General features: G+C 36.2%; 2 protein-coding genes across 5 annotated transcripts in view; one reads left to right on the top strand and one right to left on the bottom strand.

The window, feature by feature from the left end:
* Window positions 1–1,243: 1,243 nt before the first annotated feature.
* LOC122140471 (calcium homeostasis modulator protein 6-like) lies at window positions 1,244–3,610 on the bottom strand. Its single transcript, XM_042744512.1, has 2 exons — window positions 2,912–3,610; window positions 1,244–1,566 (listed from the first exon to the last, which is right to left on the bottom strand). Exons 1-2 carry the CDS (start codon window positions 3,374–3,376, stop codon window positions 1,435–1,437), a joined length of 597 nt encoding a protein of 198 aa, XP_042600446.1. The 5' UTR covers window positions 3,377–3,610; the 3' UTR covers window positions 1,244–1,434.
* Window positions 3,611–5,339: 1,729 nt separating this feature from the next.
* LOC109109870 (neuroplastin-like) overlaps window positions 5,340–27,309 on the top strand; it is a 35,318-nt gene continuing 13,348 nt past the window's right edge. For 2 of the 4 annotated variants that reach the window (XM_019122877.2, XM_019122876.2), the window contains exons 1-4: window positions 5,342–5,708; window positions 16,281–16,628; window positions 22,195–22,372; window positions 24,104–24,198. In XM_019122877.2, coding sequence (XP_018978422.1) covers window positions 5,642–5,708; window positions 16,281–16,628; window positions 22,195–22,372; window positions 24,104–24,198 — 688 coding nt within the window. In that variant the 5' untranslated portion in view covers window positions 5,342–5,641. Of the gene's footprint in view, window positions 5,709–16,280; window positions 16,629–22,194; window positions 22,373–24,103; window positions 24,199–27,309 lie in introns of all 4 variants that reach the window. The other 2 variants (XM_042744510.1, XM_042744511.1) reach the window with 2 other exon arrangements.

Genomic DNA, 27,309 nt, shown 5'->3' with positions numbered 1-27,309 from the left:
TACTTCCTAAAACATGTGAGGCAGTTATAAAACAGGCACTTAATAACAGCAATAATCATGTCAATCAAACGCAACACGCTGTCAGCTGCTGTTTGTGTTTCCCTCCATGCTGTTCTGTTTGAACTTCAGTTAGACAGTGATGGCTGAACGTAAATGTCCGTTCATGAAAGTCATTTAGGGGGAAAGGACCATTAGTCATGGTGATAATCATCAGTCCTAATGGAGCCTGTCATTCATGTAAAAATCTTAACATAGGGTAACACTTTACATTACAGTGCTCGTATGACGCAGAATAAAATGTGCAAAAACTGCATTTAGGCCACCTCAGTGTCACCTTTGAAGGGACAATTTTGCACCTTTAAATGTTAATATAATGAATTGCAACAGCATTAACCAAATGCGTTTTCATCTCAATTGACAGCATCTGTGATATGTTGCAAACAAAACAAAATTTATTTCAGTATTATAGTATTTACTGTATTTTTACATTTTAATTAAAACATTTCAGTATATATTTTTTATACATTTAAAATGTATAGAATATAGATTTTTTTAATACACTATGTTTCATTATTTTTATATATTCAAAAGAATTTTAAAGAATATAGATTTTTTTGCATTACAGTACTTCATTGGCATAATTTCTCAATATAAAACAAATAACTATTTTTCTAAAATACATAGGCTGTATTTATTCTTCTGTATGAAAATGAGTATCCTACGAGTTTTGGCTTTATAGGTCATGAGAGAAACTGAAATGTTGTATATAACTTTACACAGTCAAGTTTAGTAAGTGATTTTATCACCCTTTAGTGTAAATAATTGCATAGGAGTCCAAATGCTGTCAACAGAGTTTAACTTAATTTGAAATAATCCTATAAAGTGTAAGTTTGCCCCAAAAATCAGCCTTTATGATATAATTGACTCACCCTCTTGTTGCTCTAAAGCTGCATGACTATTTCTGCCTTGAGGATAATTAAGCTGTTTGTTGTCTTCCATGCAATTACAGTGATGGAAAGATTTCAAGCTTAAAATTTGGCGCAAAAGCACCAAAAAATCTGTCCAAACTTTGAGGAATAGACTGAAATCATTACTCACTGACAATTTTCTCCTTCTGTTAACGCTTGTGATCAGATCTGATTCATGGATGAATCATTCAGACCAGTTTTGGAGAAAGTTTCAGTCCACGTTCATTCAGTTGCAGTGAAAAGAGTGACCAGCACCGGCTTCAGAACTGGTCCTTCATTCTTCCACAGATGAAAGAAAATCATACACGTCTGGAACAACATGAGGGTGAGTAAACCATGACTGAATCTTTATTTTTGGGTGAACTGTGCATGTAAGCACATGTTATTCTTGTGTGTTACTCACTGCAGTACATGAACACTGTACTGTAAAGAGTGTTTTCTGCAGTCGGGTGAGGAAGGGTGTCTATCAGCTGGAGCTGAAGAGCGTCATCTCTGCTACATTGGCATCTTCAGTTTCCAGCTCCTGCTTGCAGCTTTCTCTGATCACATACACGACCAGTCCCAAACAGATAAAAATGAGCAGCACTATGCCAATCACCTGTTAATGACAGAAAGACAGTGCACGTCTGTAACGGCTAACATGTAACCCTTTAATGTCACCCATGAAAAAAAAAAAAAAAATAATAATAATATATTATATAAATTATTAGTTTTTAGTTCACTGTAATACATTGTTTTATACATTTAAAACAAATGCATCATTGTCATAATTTCTCAATGCAAAAAAAAAAATGGACTTCATTTGTCTTAAATAGTGTTATTTTAGAATCACTGAGATACTGTTGTAGTTTTTATTGATATTTATTTTTTATTTTCATTTAAATGTAACAAAAAATTCTAAGTTTTGGTCATTTTGTTTTTGGAAAGTGTGTTAATTTTATTTATATTTTAATTATATAAGAAGTTCAAGTTAAACTATGATTAAAACGTTAAACATTAAAAACGTTTAATAAAATGTTTTTACATTTTATTTTTCAATTAACCTTTTTTATTCCAAGTAACAAAAATGGTTTTAGTTATATTTAACTATAATAACCCTGGTCTTTAAAAAAAAAAGGAGAAAAAAAAGTATTATTTTATTTTGAGGTGAAATGTGACCTAGACGCGTTTTTGTGCCAATCACACATTACATGGTCATAGACACATTAAAAAAAAACCATGTACATTGACTTTAAACTTTAATGGACATGGAAATTAATTATTGCATTACAGAAGAAGTAACTATAATGAGAAAGTTTCATTAGTGGACAGGATCTCAAGAATCTATAGTCAAGACAGGAAAAAATCTATAAATGTGACCCTGGAGCACAAAAGCAGTCATAAGTAGCACAGGTATATTTATAGAAGTAGTCATAAGTATATTGTGTGTGTTTAATTATCCATTTTTCTTTTATGCCAAAAATCATTAGGATATTAAGTAAAGATCATGTTCCATGGAGATATTTAGTAAATTTCCCATCATAAATATATCAAAACCTTAATTTTTGATTAGTAATATGCATTGCCAAGAACTTCATTTGGACAACTTTAAAGGCAATTTTCTCAATATTTAATTTTTTTTTGCACCCTCAGATTCAAGATTTTCAAATAGTTGTATCTCAGCCACATCTTGTCCTAACAAACCATACATCAATGGAAAGCTTGTTTATTCAGCTTTCAGATGATGTATAAATCTCAATTTCAAAAAATTGACCCTTATGACTGGTTTTGTGCTCCAGGGTCACAAATGTTAACACTGATAGCATTAAAGTTCTATGTATGTTCTCAAAATTCCACAAATGCATCACTGTATCTGTGTAGTTCTAAAAATGCAAGGCTTCATCTGCAGTGTTCTAAAAGGCCTACTGAAGCACAAAGGACACAAAAAGAGCAGCGGATATCACCTGAGACTCCACAAACAGTCGCTGTGAGCGCAGCATGAGTTCCCGAGGAGTGACACTCTCCTCTTGAATGGGTTCGCACCATTTCTGCGGAGCGGCTTTGTCCACGATCACGAACCGGCCGTGCCAGTCTGTCATCGCGCAGGCGAAATACTGACCGTCCAGGAAGACCAGGATCAGCCAGACCACGGCGGGAACGAAGCTGGACAGGGACACGGTCCTCCTGCACCAGGCGTCACACCTGCATCCCTGAATGATCATCATGAGTGCGAAGGCCATGACGGCGGGAATGATGAAGAACGCGGAGGAAAACAGCCCGTTCCAGGCCGGATTGCACGGACACTCAAACTCCAGCTCCACCAGCTTCTCCAGTCCCATCAGGATGAAGCCGAAGGCCACGTTGGACACCAGAGGACTGTTGCTCAGCTCATTCTTCAGTCTCGTGAGCCATTGTTGTCGACTTCCCATACTAACAACACCTGAAAGTCAGAGGAGAGCTGGCCAAATTCCTCCACACATTTGCAGAAGGTCACTGATGCGAGATGAACTGATCCCGGGGCAAGTTTTCCCCCTCCTGACCTTTACGTTCCCATTGGCTCGGAGCAAAGGTGGGTGTGTCGTTCCTCAGCTCCGGGCTGCGGATCATTGGCTCGCGGCGGGCGGCAGGTGTGGCTTCCGATTTAAACATTTCTTTCATTGACTTGCTTGAATAAAGTGGAGGGAAAATCGGCGTGACTTCAGATCTCAACGTGCTGTGTCATCAGAATCCTTCTAAACTCGTAAGCTTTGTCAGGGTGGCCTTTACTCCTGGGCTGGGAGCTTTCTTTAAAACCATCATTAGACCTGCAAGCACGAGCGGCCAAAAGTTTGGATGCAACGTGTTCCTTGTGACCCTAAAACCTTACATCTAATATCTCCTGAAGGTTTTTAGAGAAGACAAATAAATTGTCTATGAATGAGTTTCTTTCCTCTTTTTTTGTTATTGGATGGAAGTGAACAGTGAAGCAAAAGCATCATCAGATGTGCAGCATGTCAGTTCCTCCTTCAGTAGTGTTTATAAACATCCCAGAATGCGCCTCATGAATATGTCTTTAAAAATCATAAACAAAGAGTAGGCATGATCATTTTTATGCATTAATTGTAAGTACAACAGTTAATCAAATTGATAATTAAAACAAATGTATTTGCTGTCTGTGGTATTTATTTAATAGGCGACCACAGTATTTTTATGTCATATTGAATAATGTTAGAGGACTGAGAGCAATAATAAACAAGCAAATAATTCTTACTCAGCAAAACAGACTTAATTTATGCTCCTTGTGACCTTAAAACTTTCTGCTTAAATCCTTAGATCATTTAACAAAAAGAAAGTGTGCTTGCATTTGATTTGCTTTCAATTTTTAAATAATAAAGAGGAAGAATGTCTAAACTTTTAACTTTTATTGCAAAAATGCATTTAAGTAATATTAATTTAAGTAACTTTTGATTATCAAAATCAGATATTAATAGATGTACTTTTGATAATCAAAATCAGATCATAAAAGATGTTTGATATCACAGTATTTTCACAGTTTTATTTAACGCCGCGATACTTTGTTTCATCAAACTGAATAGTTTTAGAGGAAGCAACAAATAAAGTATGCACAGTAGAGTAAGTGTATTTGTAAATTTATCCAGCAGATAGCGCTGTGTGAATGTGAGGGGCGCAGACAGAGCTCATGTCTGTTAATCCTGACTGTGCACACGCTGTGTGGAGAACATGCACTTTCTTGGAGAAAATCTCTAGTGCCCTTTAGATAAACATCCTGTGGAGCCCCTGAGACATTAAAAAAACATGATATTACTATGCTTACTGCCATCAACATTTTTGAAGTACTTGATTTGGAGTAGCATGTAAAGAGCATTGTACATAAATATGGTAATCACTAATGGTATAAGTATATAACAAAATATAAATATAAATCACCCCCAAATTAAATATATGGTGAATTATTTTTTGGAATATTCATGGCTGCTTAAAGTTTGTCTTTACTATTAATTGCATTGCAGAAATAATCCACAGGAAACTGGAGTTCAACGCGTCTCCCTTTAGGCATTACATTACATTTAGTCATTTAGCAGACGCTTTTATCCAAATCGACTTACAAATGAGGACAATGGAAGCCATCAGAATCAAGTGCTGTGACAATGGCAGTACAAGTAGAAAGTTTTTATTATTATTATTATTATTATATAGATACAAAGAAAACAGACAGAATAGAACAAACAAAAAAACAGAAAGCTATGCAAGAAAATACGCGCTTTTGTTTCACATTGTTTTACAGTGGAGTAATGTTACTTTTTGTGCTTGGATTCTATCGAGTCGCCTGCTCAGTAGCTGCGCAGAACTGACGCGCTCGAGGCCCCCGGGGGAGCGCGCGCGCGCGCCGACAGCTGATGATGCGCGCGAATGAGCCACGGGGTGCGCGCACTGACAACTGAAGGTTCTCCGCGATGACGGACACTCCGATGGCCCATCATCATCATCATCTCCAGCAGCATCAGCATCCGCATCCCTGAGCTCCGGACAGCATCATCCTCATCCTCATCCGTCCTCCATGCAGCAGAGCCGCCGCGCAGCGCCTGTCGCGTATCTCGCCGTCTGTCCGCGCTCCTCCTCCGCCATCCTCTGCGTCTGAAGCCGCTCTGCGTCCATCACCTGCTCGCCGTGTCCCGTCTCCATCCTCCCGCAGGATGCTGTCCTACACCGGGATGCTCGCGCTGCTCCTCGCGATGCTCCCATATGTATCATCTCAGAACGGTAAGAACGCGCTCGTCTGGGATCTGTGTGTAATCTGCTTTAGAGGTCGATGCCATCTTTCTGATGACAGACACCCGCTGCATTACAGTCAGGCTGGTTTGTGGAGCGTAAAGGCTGGAGAGGAGATTTGCGCGCAACGCAAGTGGGAATGTTTGCACAAAATCTTAGTTTATTTAGTATATCCCTAAACGAGGAGTGTTTTGCTTCGGCTCACCGTATTCTCAAGAGTAATTGTTCGTGTTGTTTACGCTCACCCTTCTGACATTCACGTCTTCGCACCTGCGATGAGGAGATCTGACGACTGAGGAGAAACCTAAACATTATGTAATGTCCTGATGTTGGAAGTTCCTAATACGTGACCCTGGTCCACAAAACCAGGAATGTGAGGGTGCAAAAAAAAAAATCAAAATTTTGAAAAAAATCACTTTTTAAAGTTGTCCAAATGAAGTCCTTAGCAATGCATATTACTAATCAAAAATTCAGTTTTTATATATTTATGGAAGGAAATGTATAAAATATCTTCATGGAACATCTTAATGTTTTTTGGCATAAAAGACAAATCGATCATTTTGACCCATACAATGTATTGTTGGCTATTGCTACAAATATATCACAGTACTAATGACTGCTTTTGTGCTCCAGGGTCACATATAGAACCAGGTTTTAGTCTGAACTAGAATGCAGTAGAGTTCTAAGTAAGCGCATCTGCTTTAGAAATGGAAAGCAGCGTCTTTGTGAGCAGTAAATAATGAGTGCGTGTCCCTGAAGGCATGTCTCTGACTTTACATTCTGGAGTGTCACAGCTGTGACCAGGAGAGGGCAGATACATCACCTGCAGACAAACAAGGCCAGGGTATTCCCTCTTCAGGATCCAAAAAAAAAAGGAAAGGGGAAAGAAATACACCAGCGAAGCATCGGTCAGTTTTGTGTCCAAAAGGCTGTTTTTGTGCAGAAAAAGCATCTGGCGAATGTAAACATCAATCGTGATCTGAACAGAAGCAGGTTCTGGCAGCACAGATGTCTGGCTGTAAAATGTGTAGTCGACTAGAAATGTTTTTAATGGGCTTATGAAAGTTTTATTCAATCCTGAGAAATGTTAATGTGACTGAATGGCTGTTTTAACCAGATCAGGCAGAAAAAGCTGGTCCGATGAGAGGCGTGTAGTTTCTGCAACAGATATTATTGCAAAATAATGACTTTCAGACAGGTTTCCCGAAACGTCTGGGTGCTGAAACTAACAGATTAATATTTTAAAAGCCTCACATTGTGAGCAATTATCTATTTATTACAACTCTATATCAGGGTTCTTATATAACTAAAACTGAAACTAAAATATAACAATTAAAAAAAAAAAAAAAAAAAAATTTTGGTCACTTGAAATAAAATAAATGTTAATGAAATCAAAAATAAAAAAAACAATATATTTCAGCTTCCAAAAAGTAATAACAGCTAATATATGTATATATAAACAAGAACTACAGTAAAATACAATAATGCTCAACAACTTTTACTAAAATTAAAATGTAAAAGATAATATAAAAATAAAATCTAATTCAACATATTAGCAAAAACTATAAATCAATTATACTAAAATAATGCTGATCTATATATTAAACTTAGATCTATATAAATATCTATATAAAATTTGTCCCAGTCTCTATATATACTTATAACATTTTTTAATATTTAAATACTTTTTTATATTATTTAAAAAAATAAACTAACAAATTAATAGTGGTCTATTTATTTAGAATCTATATATAATTATGAATATGTAAATTTAGAAAGCATTTTATTATTGGGTATTTCAATAAGAAAATGTAAGGATAGATAGATAGACAGACAGACCTTTTAAAGTGCTTGGTAAAAAAAAGTAATGAATAAACATGCTCTGCACTTATAGCAGATACAGACATTGTTTTTCTAAGCTTCATTATGTTGTACAGTAGTGTGTGTGAGAGAGTGTATGAGTGTTTGTGTGTGTGTGTGTGTGTGTGTGTGTGAGAGTGTATGAGTGTTTGTGTGTGTGTGTGTGTGTGTGTGTGTGTGTGTGTGTGTGTGTGTGTGTGTGTGTGTGTGTGTGTGTGTGAGAGAGAGTGTGAGTATGATTGAGAGTGTGATTGTGTGTGTGTGTGTGTGTGTGTGTGTGTGTGTGTGTGTGTGTGTGTGTGTGTGTGTGTGTGTGTGTGTGTGAGTGAGTGAGTGAAGGTCTGCTTTGATATGTCCAGACATAAGGTCAGTGGCTCTCCTGGATAATCCAGCTATTGTTTGGTAAAGCCAGCCGTACAGATTCCAGACCCTCTGTAGGCACCATGAGCTCGACTGGCTGCTTTCTCAGGGCTGAACTTTGGGATTCAAGCTCTGATGCGGCCCACTCAAGACTTAATATTCAAATCTTAATATTAAAATATGTCTAGAATAATTCAGTGTTTCCTGAGACCAACTGAAAGCAATAATTCAGAACCCCAAAGGATCAAGCACCTCGTGTGAAGTAGAGTTGGTTAGGGGACATGTTTAGTGGTTAGTATTTAATAGCCAGGCATTTGACTGTTATCAGCTTATTCAACCCAAGAACTGGCCACTTATAAGGAAGAGGACAACCCAAGCGAACTGTAAAGCGATCTGTCAGAGTTTAGTTTTTAAAGACAATAAGTCAGATTTGAACTGGCATTGTCAGCCAGTGTTTGTCATTTTTGCATGCAATATGAATCAAACAGTCTTTGACTGGACTTTTGAGTAAACTAGTTTTCTCTTGTACCTTTGACAAGGGGTTAAATGCTTGTAGAAGAACTAGGTTTGTGAGGTGAACATTGACATTATTCAAAGTTTGGCATGGCATATTTGGTGTAAAATAAGTGATGTTCTTACTCAGTATTTTTGTTTTCCAATACAGTCATCTAAAATTATTCTTAAATTAAGATGCATTTAACAGTAGAGCATTACTGTCAAGGTCATGAGTTCAAGGAATGCATGAACTGATAACATGCAGTGAAAGTCATTTTGGATAAAAATGTCTGTCAAATGCATAAATGTGTAAATTTGCAAAGATGCAAAATGACAAGACATAAAGTCTAAATTGTATTATTCATTGCATTATTTTTTGCAGTATATATATGTGATGCCAGTGGCACAGAAATGCATCGCTCCAGCTTCATTTCTTGGATCTGAATCCCAGCAGTCGGACTGGCTTCATCCCAATCTCAGTCTTAGTTCTCACATCTGCACACAGCAGCTGTGCAGCGGTCTGCCGCCTTCCCTTGACACGCTACGTTACCTGCAGCTCGTCTTACTATTAATGAATTTATCTGATTGTAGGAATGAAGATGTAAACAGTGTGTAGCTTGCATATATAAAGCCCTGAGCCATTACTGACTGTGTGCTTCGCTCATAAGAGCAGCAACAGATATCTGCAGGACTGTAAATGGCTTTGCTTCATTCTGCTGCATGCTTCTATTATTAGAACAGACACGAGGAGCACAGAACTGTGGCTTTGTAGTTATTTTTGCGGGAGGGAATCCAGTAACTCTTAATGGACTGGGGCTTTATAGGGCGGTTTGTGTTTGTCTTTCGGTCAGTGTTGTCTGCAATAGATGCAGAAAACCACACTGTAATCTCAATCTGATGGAAAGGCAGTATTCATTGTGGCTTGCGGCGTGAATATGTCTATAAACCATGTCTAATCTGGCCTCATGAACAATTCACGGTATAAAGGCACTCTTCTGAGTATAAATAGCTCACGAGTTACTGTGACATCCGTGGCCGACAGCCGTGAGATTGAAGGTGTTTTCAAGGGATGCTTGAGTCACAAATAAAGATTCTGTCATCGTTTTCATGACATTTGTTCTTTGGTAGAACACAAAATAAGAGCTTTTGGGCTTCTTTTATGAAATGATTGTTTGGTTTTGAGCAGTATGAACATTCTGCTGAACGTCTCCTGTTGAGAAAATGAAAGTGAATGGTGACAGAATATTCATTTTTGGTTGATTTCGAGTTGTGAGCTGCAGCTTTTGTGATGCTAATTACAGTATTAATCCTATTTAAGGCAGATATGCTCACGTCTTTGGCTTATGGCTAGTTGACGTGTCCTGTGGTGAGATCCTATACTTTATCTAAAACTATTTAAACAGCATTTTGATCATTCTTCTTGCAATTATTATACATGCAGATTTTCTGACCTCATATTAATTGAAATATTTGTACTTTTAATTCATTTGTCACACTGCAGAACCATTTCAAATGAGCTAGCGAGGACTGTTAGAAATGGAGTGAACTTCAAAGAAATTGTAGATATATTATTCATATTAATATTATGTTGATTAATGCAAAACATAAGATAATAAGATACGAAAACTTTTTTTTTTTTCATCAAAATGTTTATCCATAAAACGAGGCAAACATCTGTCAGTAGTCTCAGAAAAATAAACTTAATTCGTATTTTCCTCATAAACTCACTGAACTATGATCAGTTTCTCAGAAAATAAGTCATTTTGCATCTCAAGTACATTATATCTTGATTTAAAAATGTTAAAAAATTTCTACTGGACAACAAGACTAAAATACTTTTTTTGTATTTTATATTATTATTGTGTTTAATTGTATTTTTTATAATATTAAATTTTATTATGCAAAAAAAATTTTAAAATTGGCATTAAAAAAAATAATAAAAATTTAAATAAGGGTTTATATATATATATATATATATATATATATATATATACCATATATATATATATATACACATATATGTATGCGTGTGTGTTTAATATTAAATAAACATTTATCAAGACATTCTGATAAAAAAAAAAAAAAAAATTGTCTGGTGCTGCTTTACATTCCATATCCCAGCTGAACAATCAGAGTTATTATAAGAAACTCAGCTTTGGCCATTATTTGTTGTGTATACACAGTCATCTTTTGAAATCACATGACACGTTGATCCGTGTATAAAAACAGGCACATGTTGTACTTTGCGAATGGCAGGGCATTAACTCAGAACGCTGGTTGAGATTTAGCAAGAATTCATGTAACACCTGCACCTTAAGGGTTTCCATCACAGAAAAAAAAGACTCATTCTTACCACCTGTGTTAGATACTCCATATGCAATTCAAGGGTGACGTTATTAGAAGAAGAAGATGAAGAAATCACAGCCTGTCATGGAAGAGAAATAGATGCGGCATGCACTGCATCGTGACTCTACAATCATGATATGAATGCACCGCAGGATCACTGATTATTGTTTAATATAGTAGACAGATTGACAGGCAGACACTCGTGACCCTTTCCACCTACTCAACACTTGTGTGTGTGTGTGTGTGTGTGGAAATATGGCAGTGGTAGCTCGTGTTTTTGGGTCTGCGTGGTGTTGTATTGTCCTCCAGGGAGCCGTAATTCCCACCGGAGAGGTGAAAAACTCAAGTGCTCCCGTTAATACACTCAAGCTGCCAGATCCCACCGTTAAACGCCTTTTTTAAGTTGGCACGGGGTGCTGTTAACAAAAGCATCTATTGTAGCAGGTCACATGAGAATATAAGAGTATCATGTAATGATTTCAGAATTAGCAGCATTTCAATATTGAACAGTTTATTGAAATTGAATCATCTTTGAAGGAATAGTTCACCCAAAAATAAAAATTTGCTGAAAATGTCCTCTCCCTCAGGTCATCCAAGATGTAGATGAGTTTGTTTCTTCATCAGATTTGGAGAAATGTAGCATTCCATCATTTGTTCAGCAATGGATGCTCTGCAGTGAATGGGTGCCGTCAGAATGAGAGTCCAAACAGCTGATAAAAACATCACAATAATCCACAAGTAATCCACACCACTCCAGTCCATCAGTTAAAGGGATACTCCACCCCAAAATGAAAATTTTGCCATTAATCACTTACCCCCATGTCATTCAAAACCCGTAAAAGCTTTGTTCATCTTTGGAACACAATTTAAGATATTTTGGATGAAAACCGGGAGGCCTGTGACTGTCCCATAAACTGCCAAGTAAAAACAGTGTCAAGGTCCAGAAAAGTATGAAAGGCGTCTCTCCATATCACCGTATGCTGTGTATGCTCTTCTGTGTCATCCGCGCCACAAGGATACACTGTTTACTTTCAAATCAAAGGCAAAAACACGTAGAAACAGCGCATCCTTGTGGCACGGATGATACAGAAGAGCATACGCAGCATACGTGATATGGAAAGACACAGAGGAGACTGCTGACAAAGGAATTATTGAATAAAGTCGTTATTTTTGTTTTCTTTGCTTACAAAAAGTGTCCCCGTCGCTTCATATAACCCAGATAGCACATCTGATGGCAGATGGAGTATTCTTACGACGACTTTCATACCTTTTCTGGACCTTGACACTGTTATTTACTTGGCAGTCTATGGGACAGTCACAGGCCTCCCGGTTTTCATCCAAAACATCTTAAATTGTGTTTCAAAGACAAACAGAGCTTTTACAGGTTTGGAACGACATGGGGGTAAGTGATTAATGACAAAATTTTCATTTTGGGGTGGAGTATCCCTTTAATGTCTTGTGAAGCCGACATTTTTAATTTAAAACTTCAGAGTCCATAATCCATAATAATGTTTCCTTCAGTGAAAAAGCTGTTCTGAATCAGGAGAGAAATCTGCACAGATCAAGCACTGTTTCCAAGCCAAATAACAAATTATTATTATATGTAGCTATAAAAATAATAATTTGGATTTGTTTCTTACAAACACACAGCTGTTGTCTTCTCAAGATGTTAACTGCTGGACTGGAGTGGTGTGGATTACTTGTGAATTATTGTGATGTTTTTATCAGCTGTTTGGACTTTCATTCTGACAGCACTGACGCAGTGCTACATTTCTCCAAATCTGATGAAGAAACAAACTCATCTACATTTTTGACGGCCTGAGGGTGAGTAAATTGTCAGCAAATTTTCATTCTTCTTTTCATCCTTTAAATCTAATTGCATGATCTTGAGACACATGAACATGCAGAAGCAGCATCCTGGGCGCAAGTTAATTTGATTGAAAAGCCTCAATGAATGTGTGTCATTATGCACCATCCAGATGTTTCTGTTCCCAGAGATGCTTGCTGAGAATGGCGCTCCAGTAGAGAAGGTGTGAAAGCCCAATCTGTTCGTTAGGGTAGCTGAAAACTCCAGACACGGATGTCTTTATTCCGAGAGAATATAATTATGGTTCACATGATCGTGCCTCGGGCAGGGAATTCAACTACGTGAAAATTGTCTTTTCATAGCTCACTCCACACACACACAGACACACCGGCTTCCGTCAGTGTCTCTCTGCTGTTTCTGAACACCTGAACGCTCACTGAAATCAATCTCAAGTCATTCTCAATAAGACCAGCAACATGCATTTAAAGTCTAATTTGATTTCATGTTGATCTTGCATTTCTAGATACTGTACATGAATGTTAAAGGCTAGTGAAGCATGTCGACACACTTCTGTCTTTCAGTAGTGTCATCTTCCTGAACAGAGACAAACGAACATGCTGAGCTTGATCCATCTTGTATTTGTGCATAGGAATGATGATTAAAAGACAGCTTAGGCGTCCTCTGAGCGCCGGTTCATTTTTCATCCTGAGATTATATGACAAAACCACCTCAGTCTCCTTGAATGACCTGCCAAAAGGTTTCCTTTGCCAGTTTCTTGAGTGTAAAATGAGAAAATTACTTTCCAAATATCCTTTTAGATACAGAAAAAAGCACTAATAGGGCTGTGTGATGAAAATTCAGTGTGATTTCTTTTATATATATATATATATATATTGTAGAATAATTATTAATATACAATATTATTACAATTTTAAAAAAGTGTTTTCTATGTGAATATATTTAAAATGTCATTTATTACTGTGATCAAAGCTGAGTTTCCACACTAATCATACTAATATGCAGATTTGCCGCTCAAGAAACATTTCTGATTATTATCAATGTTGAAAACAGTTGTGCTGATTAATATTTTTTGTGGAAACTGTGATACATTTTATTTTTCAGCATTCTTTGATGAATAGAAAGTTCAAAAGAACAGCATTTATTTGAGACAGAAATCTTCCATAACATTATAAATGCCCCTTCTGTCACTTTTGATCAATTTAATGCGTCCTCACTGAATGAAAGCATTCGTTTTCTGGTAGTGTTTATTATATTATATCACGGATATCAGATAAATCACCCAGCCCTAACACATTCTGACACGTTTTATTGATATTTGCCTGCGAGTTCCAGCTCGGTCCAAATGCGACTCTACTGTAGATCTGAAAATGAGACACATCGTGAGCTCACGGCGCTCTGGGATGATTGAGTCCCCATCTTGAGCAGTCGCTAGCACTTGGAGGCAAGCCTAGCCTGGCGTCACGGGCGGCATTCATCACGCACCAAGGTTAAACTGAACTACAGTTTAGAAACTATAAGCACCGTCATCATGTCAATGTGAGATTTCATACTTGCACTCAGAGGAAAGAACCATCACAAACTGATCCTGAAGTCTCCTGCTTCTCTGATGTTTCTCCTGAGAAAAAGACACTAGTGAGATCTATTCAGATTCATTTAAATGCACAGTACTCTTGACTTCTGAATAGGGATTTGAGGAGAAACATCCGAGACATGCAACCTCACATTTGCTTGTTTTCATGTAGTTTTTCAGATTGAGCCTGAAGATTATTGTGTGTAGAGATGCAAGCGAATCTCCTCCAGACTGTGTGTGTGACTAAGGTTACATGTTTGCGGCTGACGCCACCTGTGCATTAGTCAGCTCTGACATCTCACGGATGCATGTGACAAGCTGATAGTGCTACGATAAACAGGAACGATGTAAAACCATCAGGGGTCGACAGGAATCGAGTCGCAAGTAGATCTGATGTGAGATGCAAGCATATTTCCATTCTCCGCGCCCGTGAAATTCACCTTTCCGTGGGCTCAGTCTCTCGCCGTGAGAGCCGTAATGCTGTAAACTCCAGCAAACCTTCATGAATCATTTCATTTACAGGCCCGGTAATCCGTTACAATAATAACTTCATCTCGAAGGGCATCATCCTTCCATATCTCACTGTTTCCTGCGATTAATGGGGATGCGCTGACAGTATTGCCATCTGGATCTTAGCCTTTTCTTAGTACCTTTAACTTTTCTAAAGCTGTTTTCTGGTGTTTTTGTCTTGTTTTCTGGTAAAAATATCTAAGCATCCTTCATACAAGATACATATATTAGAGAGCAAAATTTAACAGAATATATCTTGAATTAAGTTTATTTTTTCTACCTCAGTGACAAAATGCTTTTTCTTGTTTTATGGTTTATGCAATTTATCAGTGAGGTTAGAAAAAAACTAAACAAAAGTAATTTTGGGTAGAAACTTCATTTAAAAGATATATATGCTAAAAGCAAGAAACCAGCAATTATTGTTTTACACAATTTTGTTTCTCAAGTAAATTCTGATTTTTTTTATGGATTTGTAGGTGTTTTTACTGGAAAACATGCTGCTTAAGCAAAATTATTATTACTTGTACATAAAAAAATTAGCTTGAAAGTTTTTTAGATGGTTTTTAAAGGAAAACATATTGGTAAAGACAAAAATACTGGTTGAGAAAGATATTATTATTATTATTACAAATTTAAATGAAAATGATCTCTTTATTCTTAATGATTTATTTTACATATTATGTTTATCCAATCTGTATTTTCAATTTTGCTTCTCAGGTAAATTATTGTTTTTAAGGATTTTTAAATGGTTTATTACTATTTTTATTATTATTTTGCAATGCTGGCAGAAAATATTTTACACAATTTTGTTTCCCATTTTTATAGATAAAATAGAATCTTAAATAGTGTTTAAGATGATAATAATAATAATAGCAATAATAATAATATTATTATTGCTGTTATTATTAATTACATGCAGTGCTGCCAGAAAACTATTTTATCAGGCAAAACATGAACAATGACCTTTAAGTGAAAGCATTTATTCGAATCATTTATCCATGCTATATTCTCCACCAAAAACAAAGAGACAGTGAATAATGGCACTGAAGACATGCTAAAGGGAGATTCACTGTTTCCTTGAGCATCACTAAATTATCCTGCCAATGTGAAGCATAATGCAGCATCCTTCCAGAGTTTATTTACTGCTTTATGTGAAAATGTTTTTCTCTGTGTAGGATTTATCCAAGATATTAGCGAGATGGTTAGAACATTAGAAGTAAATGTATGTGTAGAAGTAGTAAAGAAGCCTTTATGGAAACATGTGAATGTGTTTAAACTAAGGGAAAGTTCACTCAAAAATGAATGTTCTGCCATCATTTACACAGACCTGTATGGGCATAAGGATGAGTAAATAATGACCAAATATTTTTTTTTTATTGCAATAGTCATTTTAAGCCTTGAAGGTCATATGTGTCCGGGGGTCCATTAACCTGTTTCTCACTGATACTCTTTTATTCTGTCTTCTGCTATTTTTCACTCATTTCTGTCTCGTTTCTTATTGATTTGCATTTGGATCATTCTTCTTTTGTGTTTTCCAACTGATCCGATGCTTTGGTTCTCTCTTTGGTTTCCCCTCACACTTCTTCTCCTCCAGCTGGGTTTGTGAAGTCGCCAATGTCAGAGATAAAGCTCACAGGAGACGCCTTTGAGCTGTACTGCGACGTGGTCGGTAACCCCGTGCCGGAGATCCAGTGGTGGTACGCCGATATTAACAGGGCGGACTCCTTCAAGCAGCTGTGGGACGGTGCCCGCAAGCGACGGGTGTCCATCAACACGGCATACGGTGCCAACGGTGTGAGCGTGCTGGCCATCTCCCGCCTCACGCTGGAGGACGCCGGGATCTACGAGTGCCGGGCCAGCAACGACCCGCGCCGCAACGACCTCCGCCAAAACCCGGCCATCACCTGGATCCGAACGCAAGCCACCATATCCGTGCTGCAGAGTGAGTGCTCTATGTACTGTAGTAGCTCCCACTGCATCCCCTGTGCACAAACAGCTACGCACTAGGGCTGGGCGGCGTGGTTTTGATATTGCGTTTATACCTGTGGTGCGATTTGATTTTAATGGGAGTGATTTAGTATTTGACATGTCATTCTGCATGCAGCTATAATGATACTGAATCATGCGTGTGTGAGGGTTGTGCATCATTCTGAAATGAACTGAGAATGCATTTAAAAACACATTCAATTTCAGAATTTGAACAAGAATAGAATTTTTCAGATTTAGGGATACACTGTGGTCCAAAAACGTCTGTGTCAAAAAAATGGCCATGAAAATATTATATATTCTCATTTTGTCTGCTTTCATTGACATTGACATGAAATTGGCATTTTTATTATATATAGTGTAAAATAGATTTATGAAAGAAAATAAGGGTGAAATATTATTATTATCCTTTTTTTAACATCTAAAATGATAAACAACAAAAAAAAGACAGGTCACACAAGGGTTAAAAAAAAGTCTTGAGGTTATAAGGATAATTCCCCAGAATGCATCACTTACATTGAATTTCTTTATTTGTAAAATCCTCTTCTTGTTATTCCAATTCAAATTCTGGAATGCTGGGGTCAGTTCAATTCAAACTGACACTCATGAATGGAAACGAATTATCATGGCAATCAATGAATACTGAAATTTGCACAACCCTGGTGTATTTCAACTGTTTTATGATTTCAAACTCTCATATTTAGAGCGCTTTAATGTTTTACGTTATTTACATATTCGTTTGCCATGAATATAATCTGATATTATGGTTTGCATCCCTATAAAAACAGTAAAGAATCAAATGAGATGAAGCACCTTTCATTAGTAAAGTATTTAAAATCACAGGATTATCCCAAAATAGATATTACCGCTTGATTATGCAATACATGAAGCATATTCAGAAGGAATTTGCAGCAAAAATAACTAAATAATGTTTTCTTCTTCATGCAGCCCAGCCCTACTAAAAAAAAAAAAAAAACCTTATTATGTATTGGGACAGCATTGTATTAATTCCTCTTGTATTTTTATTATGGCTTGACCTTGGTGTGTTCAAATGTCCCCCTATCCTTCAGGCAGACTTTGAGGAGTCCCACTGAATTCAATAGTCATTCAGCCCCTTTCCTCTCCTAATGCCCTTGAGCCTCTTGTTGTGGATGACCACAAACCCAGACAAATCCCTGCTCTCTGTCTGCGTCTCCTCCTCCCTCACCCTACATGCCGTCCATCCTGGCTGTTTCTGTGTTTCTTGTGTTGCTTGGGTTCTTTATTTTCATTTCATACGGACATGATTTACTCGGGAATCTTTTGCCTGTTTGTTTTTCAGTTTTGCGTTGCGTGGGTTTACTTCAAAGCCTGACACTGTGTGCCCTGTGCAGAGCTTAAAGCCTAACGAGGCTTTGAAGTCATGCCGTGTTTTATCTATGCATTTTGTCCGTGGAAAAGTGTGGATGGGACCAGGAAGAAGACACAAGGAAAAGGGGTCATTTCAGTCATACGGGAAATTCCTTACCTCAAAATCAAAAAAAAAAAAAATCAAAAAAAAAAAAATCATAATCTTATCTCTGGTATAAAACTGACCCGTGTGCGTCCGCAGCTGGAGAATGACCTTGTGCCTTCTTTGCTTTTACTGTTTGCCTGTGATTCAGTAATGACATGATATTCCTCCCGCTCTGATCCCTAAACATAAAGCCAATCAGTCGGGTCTGATTCATTTGTGTGTGCTTAACTGAAGTTCAGGGATTACTGTCCATCAAGGGCTTGCTAAATTAAGACAAAAATCTTTCTGCGTCAAATAACATGATATCATATTCTGTCATTACTGAGAGTCAGTGTTGTCATATTAAACTGTATACATGTGATACGGCATCATCACATGCATATAACAGGCTATACATGCCGAAGCGTATAGTTTGTCAACAGGACCGTGTCCAGATTGATGGTGGTCTTGTCGAGCTTCTCGTGTGCAGAGGCTGTAGACTGTAGTGGAAACCTTCCAAACCTGCAAAGCTCATTTTAATATTTATTAGGGATGCACCGATGTATCGGCAATTTTCTGTTTAAAAACTGCCGATGATCAGAGCTGATTATGTCCTGTCAATCAAAAGCTCTCTAATTGTCCATTTGATCACAAAAAAAGGAAGAGTCTCTTCTACTTTATTACTAGTTATAGCATGAGATTAACATACATGAGCATCAGAAGGTGTTGAAAGATACAGTACAACTTACTGAAATGAATCAGTGAGTTTCAGCCATTGAAAGATGTCAATAAAATTGCTTATGAACGATATGTCACTTAATGCATTCACCTCAGGAAAGATATCCAGTGTTCACAGTTGGTTAATGAGCTATAAAAACAACAGAGAGGAGATTATTTTCTGTTAATGTTTGAATAAATCGTTTTATGGAATTTTGAGTTTTTTTAGTTTTTGAGTGTGATTATTACATCCAATGTTGGGAAAGTAATTACTAGCTACTAATTAGGTCTTCAGCAGTGTAATTAGACTACTGTCTCCAAAAAGTGTTGCATTAATTATTACTAATTACTAGTTGAATAATACAAGGACATGAAACTGCTTTTTTTTTCATATAAATAATATGATTGCATAAATTAATCTTAAGCTGACCAAAGAATTTAAAAGGTTACATTAAAAACATACATTTTAATATTAGATGTGAAATTTTATAAAGAACTGTTCCATAGTCTATACAGTATTTAATGCAATTACATCAGAAGTAACTGGATTTTAATTACAGAAGAATTGAGTAATCCCTTACTTTTCTTTTTCAAGAGAAAAGTAATTAATTACTTAGTAATGCAGTACATCCAACACTGACTATATCTGATAATAAATAGCATTTGGATGTAATAGTTTGAGCTCTGTTGTGTTATCATGTTGTTAATTTTAATCTTTAAGATTGTAATAATGTACCAAAATGAGAGAGATCACTGTATAGATTACGGCATTAGTTGAAGAGATTTTTTTTCTTAAAGGGATATTCCACCTTAAAATGAAAGATCTGTCATCATTTACTCACTTGTTCCAAATATGTATGAATTTCTTTCTTCTGTTTTGAAGAATGTTGGTTACCAAACAGCTGATGGTAGCCATTAACTTCCATAGTATACAAAAGTTTGGAATTCTATGGAAGTCAATGGCTACCAGCAACTACTAGTTTGGTTACCAAAAATCTTCAAAATATCTTTATTTATGTTCAACAGAAGAAAGAAACTCATACAGGTCTGGAACAACATGAGGGTGAGTATATGATGACCTCAATGGAGAATATGATGTCATTTTTAGGTGTACTGTTCCTTTAAGAAAGGGATATTGATATCAGCAGCTCTCATTCTGAATAATCGGCTCTTGGTATTGGCAGAGGAATTTAGTATCGGTGCATCACTAATATTTATATTTTCACCCCAAACTTCTCTTCACAGTTTTCCTTGCCAAAGCTCCTCATGGGTGACTGATGATTGTGAGCACGACCGACTGATTGACCTTTAAACTCTCTCCTCTTAGCAGGTGACCTCCAGATGACCTTCGGCAGGATCTCCAGACGTTCTCGTAGCCATGCAGACAGATAGTGTGTAGGTGAGGGTAAGCAATCTGACGCCAGCCAAGAGAGAGAGAGAGAGAGAGAGAGAGAGTACTAGCAGTAACGTTCCCCTCGGCTAAACCAAACTGCAGGAGGTGTAAGGAATGCTAATTGGAGGATGATCCCGAGCCCCTCCCAGCGGAGCGGGAATAATATCTGGAGGTTTACTGTACAAGCCAATCACAGGGTGATTATGCCTCGCCCTGCTTTTTCCAACTGGGTGCTGCGGTTGCTACGGTAGAGATTCACACACCCGGACGCTTCGCTCACTGATTAAAGTCTGTACATTTAAATTAAAAGCTTATTAAATGAGGATAAAAAGCAGTGATGTTTTGTTATTTGAGTCTGTAGTAGTCCCAGAAACAATCTGCAGACTTGCCGTACTTCCGTCCTAATTTTGAGGGAAAATCAATGGAATATATTTGATTATTTAAACAGTTAATATGATAAAATGCGATAAATGGAGAAGACATAAATGTAAGAATTTGAATTGCATATAAAATTTACCTCCATTTGGATTATACAGTTTAAACATAAACAGGTCAGATTTCTGTAGTACTAATAAACTATTTTAAATACACAAAAACCAGCTTTATATGTTTTCAATAAATTCAGTTTGATTCAAACTCACACATTTTAACTAATTGAATATTGAAAGGAATAAATGTAATTCTTTTTAAACAGATTTTCACTGATGCTATTTGAATATATAATTATTTAAATAAAATCAACCTGATGCAAATAGTTAATATTAAACTATGCCATGATAATTTGAATGGAGAAACCCGTATGACTGATAAATATATCTTAAATTAAATTTATTATAATTTTATAATGTTAATGTTAAAATTGTGTTATTCAAATGGCATGATGCAATTCAAATACATAAATAAAATAACATTTAATACTTTTTTTTGTGTTTTATTGATAGCTTAAAGCATCATTAGTTTGGCAGTAATATTTCATAAATAAGGATGTGTAGAACTTGCATGACAGGCTTTTGCTGATTTTTATTTTATTTTATTTTGACCATCCTTTAGACAATAAATGATTGAAACACTAAAACATTACTACTGGATATCAATTTTGGCCACTGATATATGCCATAAAATGCCAAGAGAAAATAAGCTGAACAGAAACAGAACTGTTGTTAGAAACTTTGCAGCTTGCACGTGAAATGATCCAAGTTGAACTGGATTTAATAGAAACTGCGGATGATGGATGATTTTGCTGTAAAAGCGCCCTCGTGTACAATTGACGAGGCTCATGTTGCGGTCCGAACAAAACTGCATGTTCACATTTGATTCTTGATTGTCTGCAGGTGCAAATTCAATGTCTATTTTATGAAATGTGTCAAAATAAAAGAAATTGCAAGCCATTTTTGTCCCATTTCAGGCAAGTATGGAGGTGTATATGCTCTTAAAGTGATAGTTCACCCAAAAATGAAAAATCATCATTTATGTCTTTTCAAACCTGAATGCTTTCTGTGGAAAACAAATTGATTTAGCTCATGGCTGTTTTCAGATGCTGTGGCTTCAAATACATGATTTTTGTGGACTTTCATGTTTTACGGTGTTTCGGTGCTTGGTTGCATTGTATGAAAAAAAAGCAGCTCACTGCAAACATCTTTTTTGTTTCACAGAAGAAGGAAAGCTTTGAAATGACATGAAGGTGAATAAATGATGACAGGGTATTTATCTTTGGGTGAATTTTCTTTTTAAGCATCGAGATAATCTATAAGTGGACACTTTAAACTTCCTATAGCCAAAACTAAATTAAATATATTTTAAAAATCATAACATTTTTAATATGTTGTCTCCGTTCCCCACACAGGAATGCATTCAGGAAGGTCTGAAGGAAACATGAATGTCCACTAAGCTCATAATGTTTTATTCACTAATTGTCCAGGACTTTGTCTTCGTTTTTAGAGCCACGAATCAATGCTTCCGATCAGGAGATTTTGCAGCCTAAAAGCGGGCAGGAGTTGCCCATCACCCTTCAGTGTAACCTCACTAACTCACACAGCACCCACCGGGAGACCTTCTGGATGAAGAACGGACAGGAGATTTCCAACACAAGGACGGAGCACAAACACACTGAGTTCAAGTGAGATTTCAACGTGAAACCAGTTGTTTGCTTTGGGTTTCTTAGTGCTTATCATTGATGTTAAAGAAATTATTTGTATTTTTGTTTTTTCTCTGTTACATGCTGTCTGTAACCATAGATTAATCATTTCAACTCATCCCTCACATTATAAAATGAACAGAACCCATATTGATAGATGAAGAAAGCGCAATAGCTCAGCAGGCAGCACTGCAAATAAATGTTTAATATATGTATTCTGTATTCCAGGCCTGTTAATCTGCACTGCACTGCTTAGTCTGGCTGACAGGTGGATGGATCTCATGAAAAAGTGTCATATTTCACCCCAAAAACAAATAGAAAGCATAAGAAGTTATATTGTCACTTTGCAAAAAGTTAAAAATTTTAATGCATTATTATTATTATTTTTTTTTTTTTTTGTCAGATTTTTTTTTTGTCTGATTCTTTTCTCATTATTCTTGATGGTGATCTCTCTATCTCAAAAAAAAAAAGAAAAAAAAATTTATATATATATCATGGCACGAAAAATTTAAATATCAAAATGCAAAAATCTGTGGTTCTTAAACCAGACTTCAATTACATTTAATCAAAACATCATTTATATGTTTAATTATTTGGATTTGAGAATCTGATTTCTCGATGTCTGTAATTTATTTCATTGACTTTGGGGTGAAATGCAACCTGTTCGATTCACTCCAGTATCATTGCAATTTCAGAAGAAGCTTGGTTTATATTTCAGATCCCTGTGAAGTCTGTAATATAGAGCTGTTCTGAGATTCTGAGGATTTTAGTGTAACAATAGCAGGAATCTCGGAGGACAATCAGGATGTTCAAGCACAAAATCTCTTTAGTAAGATGTCTGATCAGAGAGAAACCCCCCACCAGAGCTTTCAGAACATCTCATCAGCCGGCCGAGAGTGATGTGGCGCAGGGCGATCTGCTGTCAGACTGCATGTCACAGGCTCCGCAGAGACGCTTGCACTCAGAACAGACAGCTCTGGCACTGCGTAATCAAGCTCCCAGAGCACATCTCCACACAGCCCGCCACCTGAAAATTGCTTGCTCAAAATGTTGTCATAATAGCTTTCTCTGTCTGATGATTAATAATGTAGTGTTATTTCAGTGATTAATATCAGCTCTTAAAGCAAAGGCTCACACAAAAATGCTTTCATATCATTACAAACCTTATTTAGAGCCCAAGACACTAAGGCGCAGGGCCTTATTGATCCCCTTAGGATTACTATTATTTTTTTTTTTCAACCTTCCGGGGTTTTTGGGGGCCTTAACATGTTCAAAACTCTTGAAAATTGGCACACACATTGGAATCTGCGTCCATTTGGACGCCGCAGAGGCTGGGACCCAGGCGTGGCACAGGGGCTCTACAGCGCCCTCTGGAACAAAGTCAGAAAACTGCATTTCTACATTTACTGTAACAGTAGAGCATGATGCTTTGATTCCCTGGGAATGCATGCATTGATGTAATGATGCTGTATGGCTTCAGGAGACTTGAAATATTGTGCAAGCAATTTAAGCTTATTTGGGAGAAAATGAATTCTTCAGATTTGGATTGTTTCGCTGAATAAATATAACAGCATACAGGTTTGCAGTGACATGAGGGGGAGTAAACATGGCATTTTCAGTTTTTGGTGAACTGTTCCTTTAAGAAGTGGGAAACAGTTTTGTGAAGATGTTCTAGTTTTGAGCTGGCAGTGATTTGTGTTTCTTGTTTTGTAGGTTAAGTAAACCGAGGACAGACGATTCGGGTGAATACATGTGTGTCTACACCTTTAAGTCTGCTCCCAATGCCAACGCTTCCATCGAGGTCAAAGGTAGGAAATCCTTTCACAAAACTCATTATCATACTGTTAACACCATCCAAACGCTGCCGCCATCCAGTAGAGACCTAACCTGTGTTATAATTAGCTATTGTTTGGAGTGTAATTAGCCTCTCTTCACCTTAAAATAAACTCAGTGGAGAGCCGCAGTTTGCCGGAGTGAATCCAGACAGTCACGTCCTGAAATCACTGTGGCTGAAGACGGCGATTGCGTCTCGTTAGCGTTTGTCCGCACAGTGGGTGGCGTAGTGACACCCAGATAGCTTCTGTCACTCATAATTAGGCCAGCCATCCGGCCTGGACTTCATAACGACTCAAACGTGCTGCGACTGGATATTTCAGACGCTGAATGAAAAGCACTCATAGTGGAAGGAAATAAAATGAGACGAATGACATTCATTTACAGATTTTTTAACTTTTACATTTTTTTGTGTGTGTCTGTTTCTCATTAGATTTTAATTACTGCAACACAATTTCTTATATTAAAAACAGCAATACTATGATTTTTAACTTATATAAAAATAAATGTAAATTTTATTTTAAATAAAATAAGCATAAATTAGTACATGAAAAATATACCATATTTTTGCATATTACAATTTATTTGCAATTTATTTATTAATTATAAATTAATTTATTAATGTATTTGTTTATTTATGATATTACAGTAAAAAAAAACTGTAATACATTTTTTTTAATTAGTACCTGACAAATCAATGTACCATTCTTTTTTGAATATTGCAAAAATAGATTTTATTTATTACAATAAAAACTGTAATACTGTTTTTATTCATACTATTTTAATTTTATTTAATTTCATTGAAATAAGCACAAATTAGTATAAATAAAATTACAAAAAGATTTATTTAATTAGTTATTTCTTATAGTAAATAAATACTATTTTTAATCATACATTTTTCATTTTGATTAATTTGAATTTAATTAAGCATAAACTAGTATTTGGCAAACAGACATACCATTTTTGCATATTACAACTTTATTTATTTATTTACATTATTTTACTGAAGTAAAAACACTCTAATACCATGATTTTAATATTTTATTTGAATAATTCTTACATATTTTAATTTAAATAAGCATAAATTAGTACATGACAAATAAATATAGTATTGTTTCTTGGTCGTTTTTGCATATTAAATAAATTATATTTTAAAAAAATGTTTTTATTTATATTTTGTGGTGAAATATGATCCAGGCATGTCCTTGACTCGTTTTGAGGTTATTAGCTTGTTTTCTGGACAGTGAGAGCTACAGATGACACAAATAATGTTTGTATGTATATGAAGTGGATCGTGATCTCCACTAAAACAGTGGCAGCGTGGCTCGCAGCCACAAACCCCCGAGACCCGACACAGTCTGAGCTTGCCTGTGTGTTCCTCGCAGTTAAGCCAATTTGTTTTGACACGGCCGTCAAACGCACTGAGCATGCCCGGACCGTTGTGGCAAGGCTCTCTTTAAGCGTTGCCTGGTTACGTAACGCGCTGATGTCGCTGTCCGCTTTGGCCGGGCTTTTCTGCCCCGAGTCTGTGAGACGACAGCATTCAGCTCCATGTGCCACAAGCTCCGTTCTGCTGATAGAAACACGCGATGAGGAAGCACAGCCCCCATCCTGATATATTGTTCCTGCCCTGTTTCTACTGGAGCCACAAGATGCCGTATGAGCTTATTCATATCAGCCTAATTCAGGAATCAACGCGCAGGTTTCAGTGCTACATATTATTTTGGTGAATATTTTTTAATCTCTTTTAGTATTTCGCAAAGACAGAAAAAGGAACAAATGAAAACATGACCAGGTCACATTTTACCACAATTAACAAATTACATTAACAATTAAATATTTATTCATTTATTTAAATTAGCAATTAAATATTTATTCATTTATATTTATTTATTTCGTAAAAAGAAAATGACACCTGTTTTTAGGACTATTAAAATTATTTCTAATTTCCATTTTTCTCAGATGTGATTCTCATTTGATTTTCTTTATTTTAATACAGTAATTTTTTAATCAACAGTACATCAAATACTATAGTCATGTACAATTTCTATACAATTTAAATAATGTATGATTTTTTTCTTTATGACACTAATATGAATGAGATTTCCTGAATTAACAGTATTTACAGTGAACATATTTGTATTAGCAATTACAATCTTAGAAATTATATTTTGACATATCTTGTTTTTTGTTTTGTTTTTTGCACAAGAGAATGACACCCATTATTAGGATTTTCAAGAAATGTATTTGTTTTTACAGTGTTCTCAAATGTGATTTTCATTAGAAACAGATAACAGTAACACATTCATTTTCACTGTAAAAAAATAAATGTATTACAGTATTACTGTTTTTTTTACAATCAAATACGAATATAAAATACTAATATAATTTACATAATATATATGATTAATAATATATACTAATATAATATACATAATAATATATCTATCTATCTTTTTGTCTGTCTATACATATATATTATTAATCATTAATATATATATATATATATATATATATGTGATTTTTTTTTTGACACTAATAAGGATGAGATTTCCTGCATTAAGGTTTTTTATAAATACAATTTAAATATAGAATTTACACAAAGAATTCAAACTTAATTGTTTAATAGTCATGAAAAAAAAGTAATGATCCTAAAAAATAGGGTTCATTTACTTTAAGCAAAATATGTGTTATTGGTTTCTTTGATTTTGTGCTGAAATACGACCTGCACAAGATCTAAGATTCACCCGAATACTAAAAAAAAAAAGTCCTGAGGCCCAGTGACATGAGACAAAAATACCCTGTCATGGATATCAGATGAATATGAGGTTCTGTCGTCCTGTGGGAGTCATTCAGGTTGAATGTGGCCCATCATGCAGTCTGTCTGTTCACCCCCAACCGCTCCAGTCTTTGGCACCTTCTCTCTCTCTCTGGTTTTGCACTCTGAGGCAACAGATGGAGGTTTGCGTGAAGGGTTGGGTTGGGATTAAGGCTCTGGATTCACTCCCAGTGTTTCTAATGGCAGGAGTTTACTGTCCACTATCATAATCTGCCCTGTGCATGTTTCAAGCTCTGCACTCCCAAGT

Source organism: Cyprinus carpio, chromosome B18 (genome assembly GCF_018340385.1).
Source record: "Cyprinus carpio isolate SPL01 chromosome B18, ASM1834038v1, whole genome shotgun sequence".
NCBI classification, from domain to species: domain Eukaryota; kingdom Metazoa; phylum Chordata; class Actinopteri; order Cypriniformes; family Cyprinidae; genus Cyprinus; species Cyprinus carpio.
The sequence above is the reverse complement of the archived record's forward strand: the minus strand, read 5'-3'. Positions and strand labels throughout refer to the sequence as shown.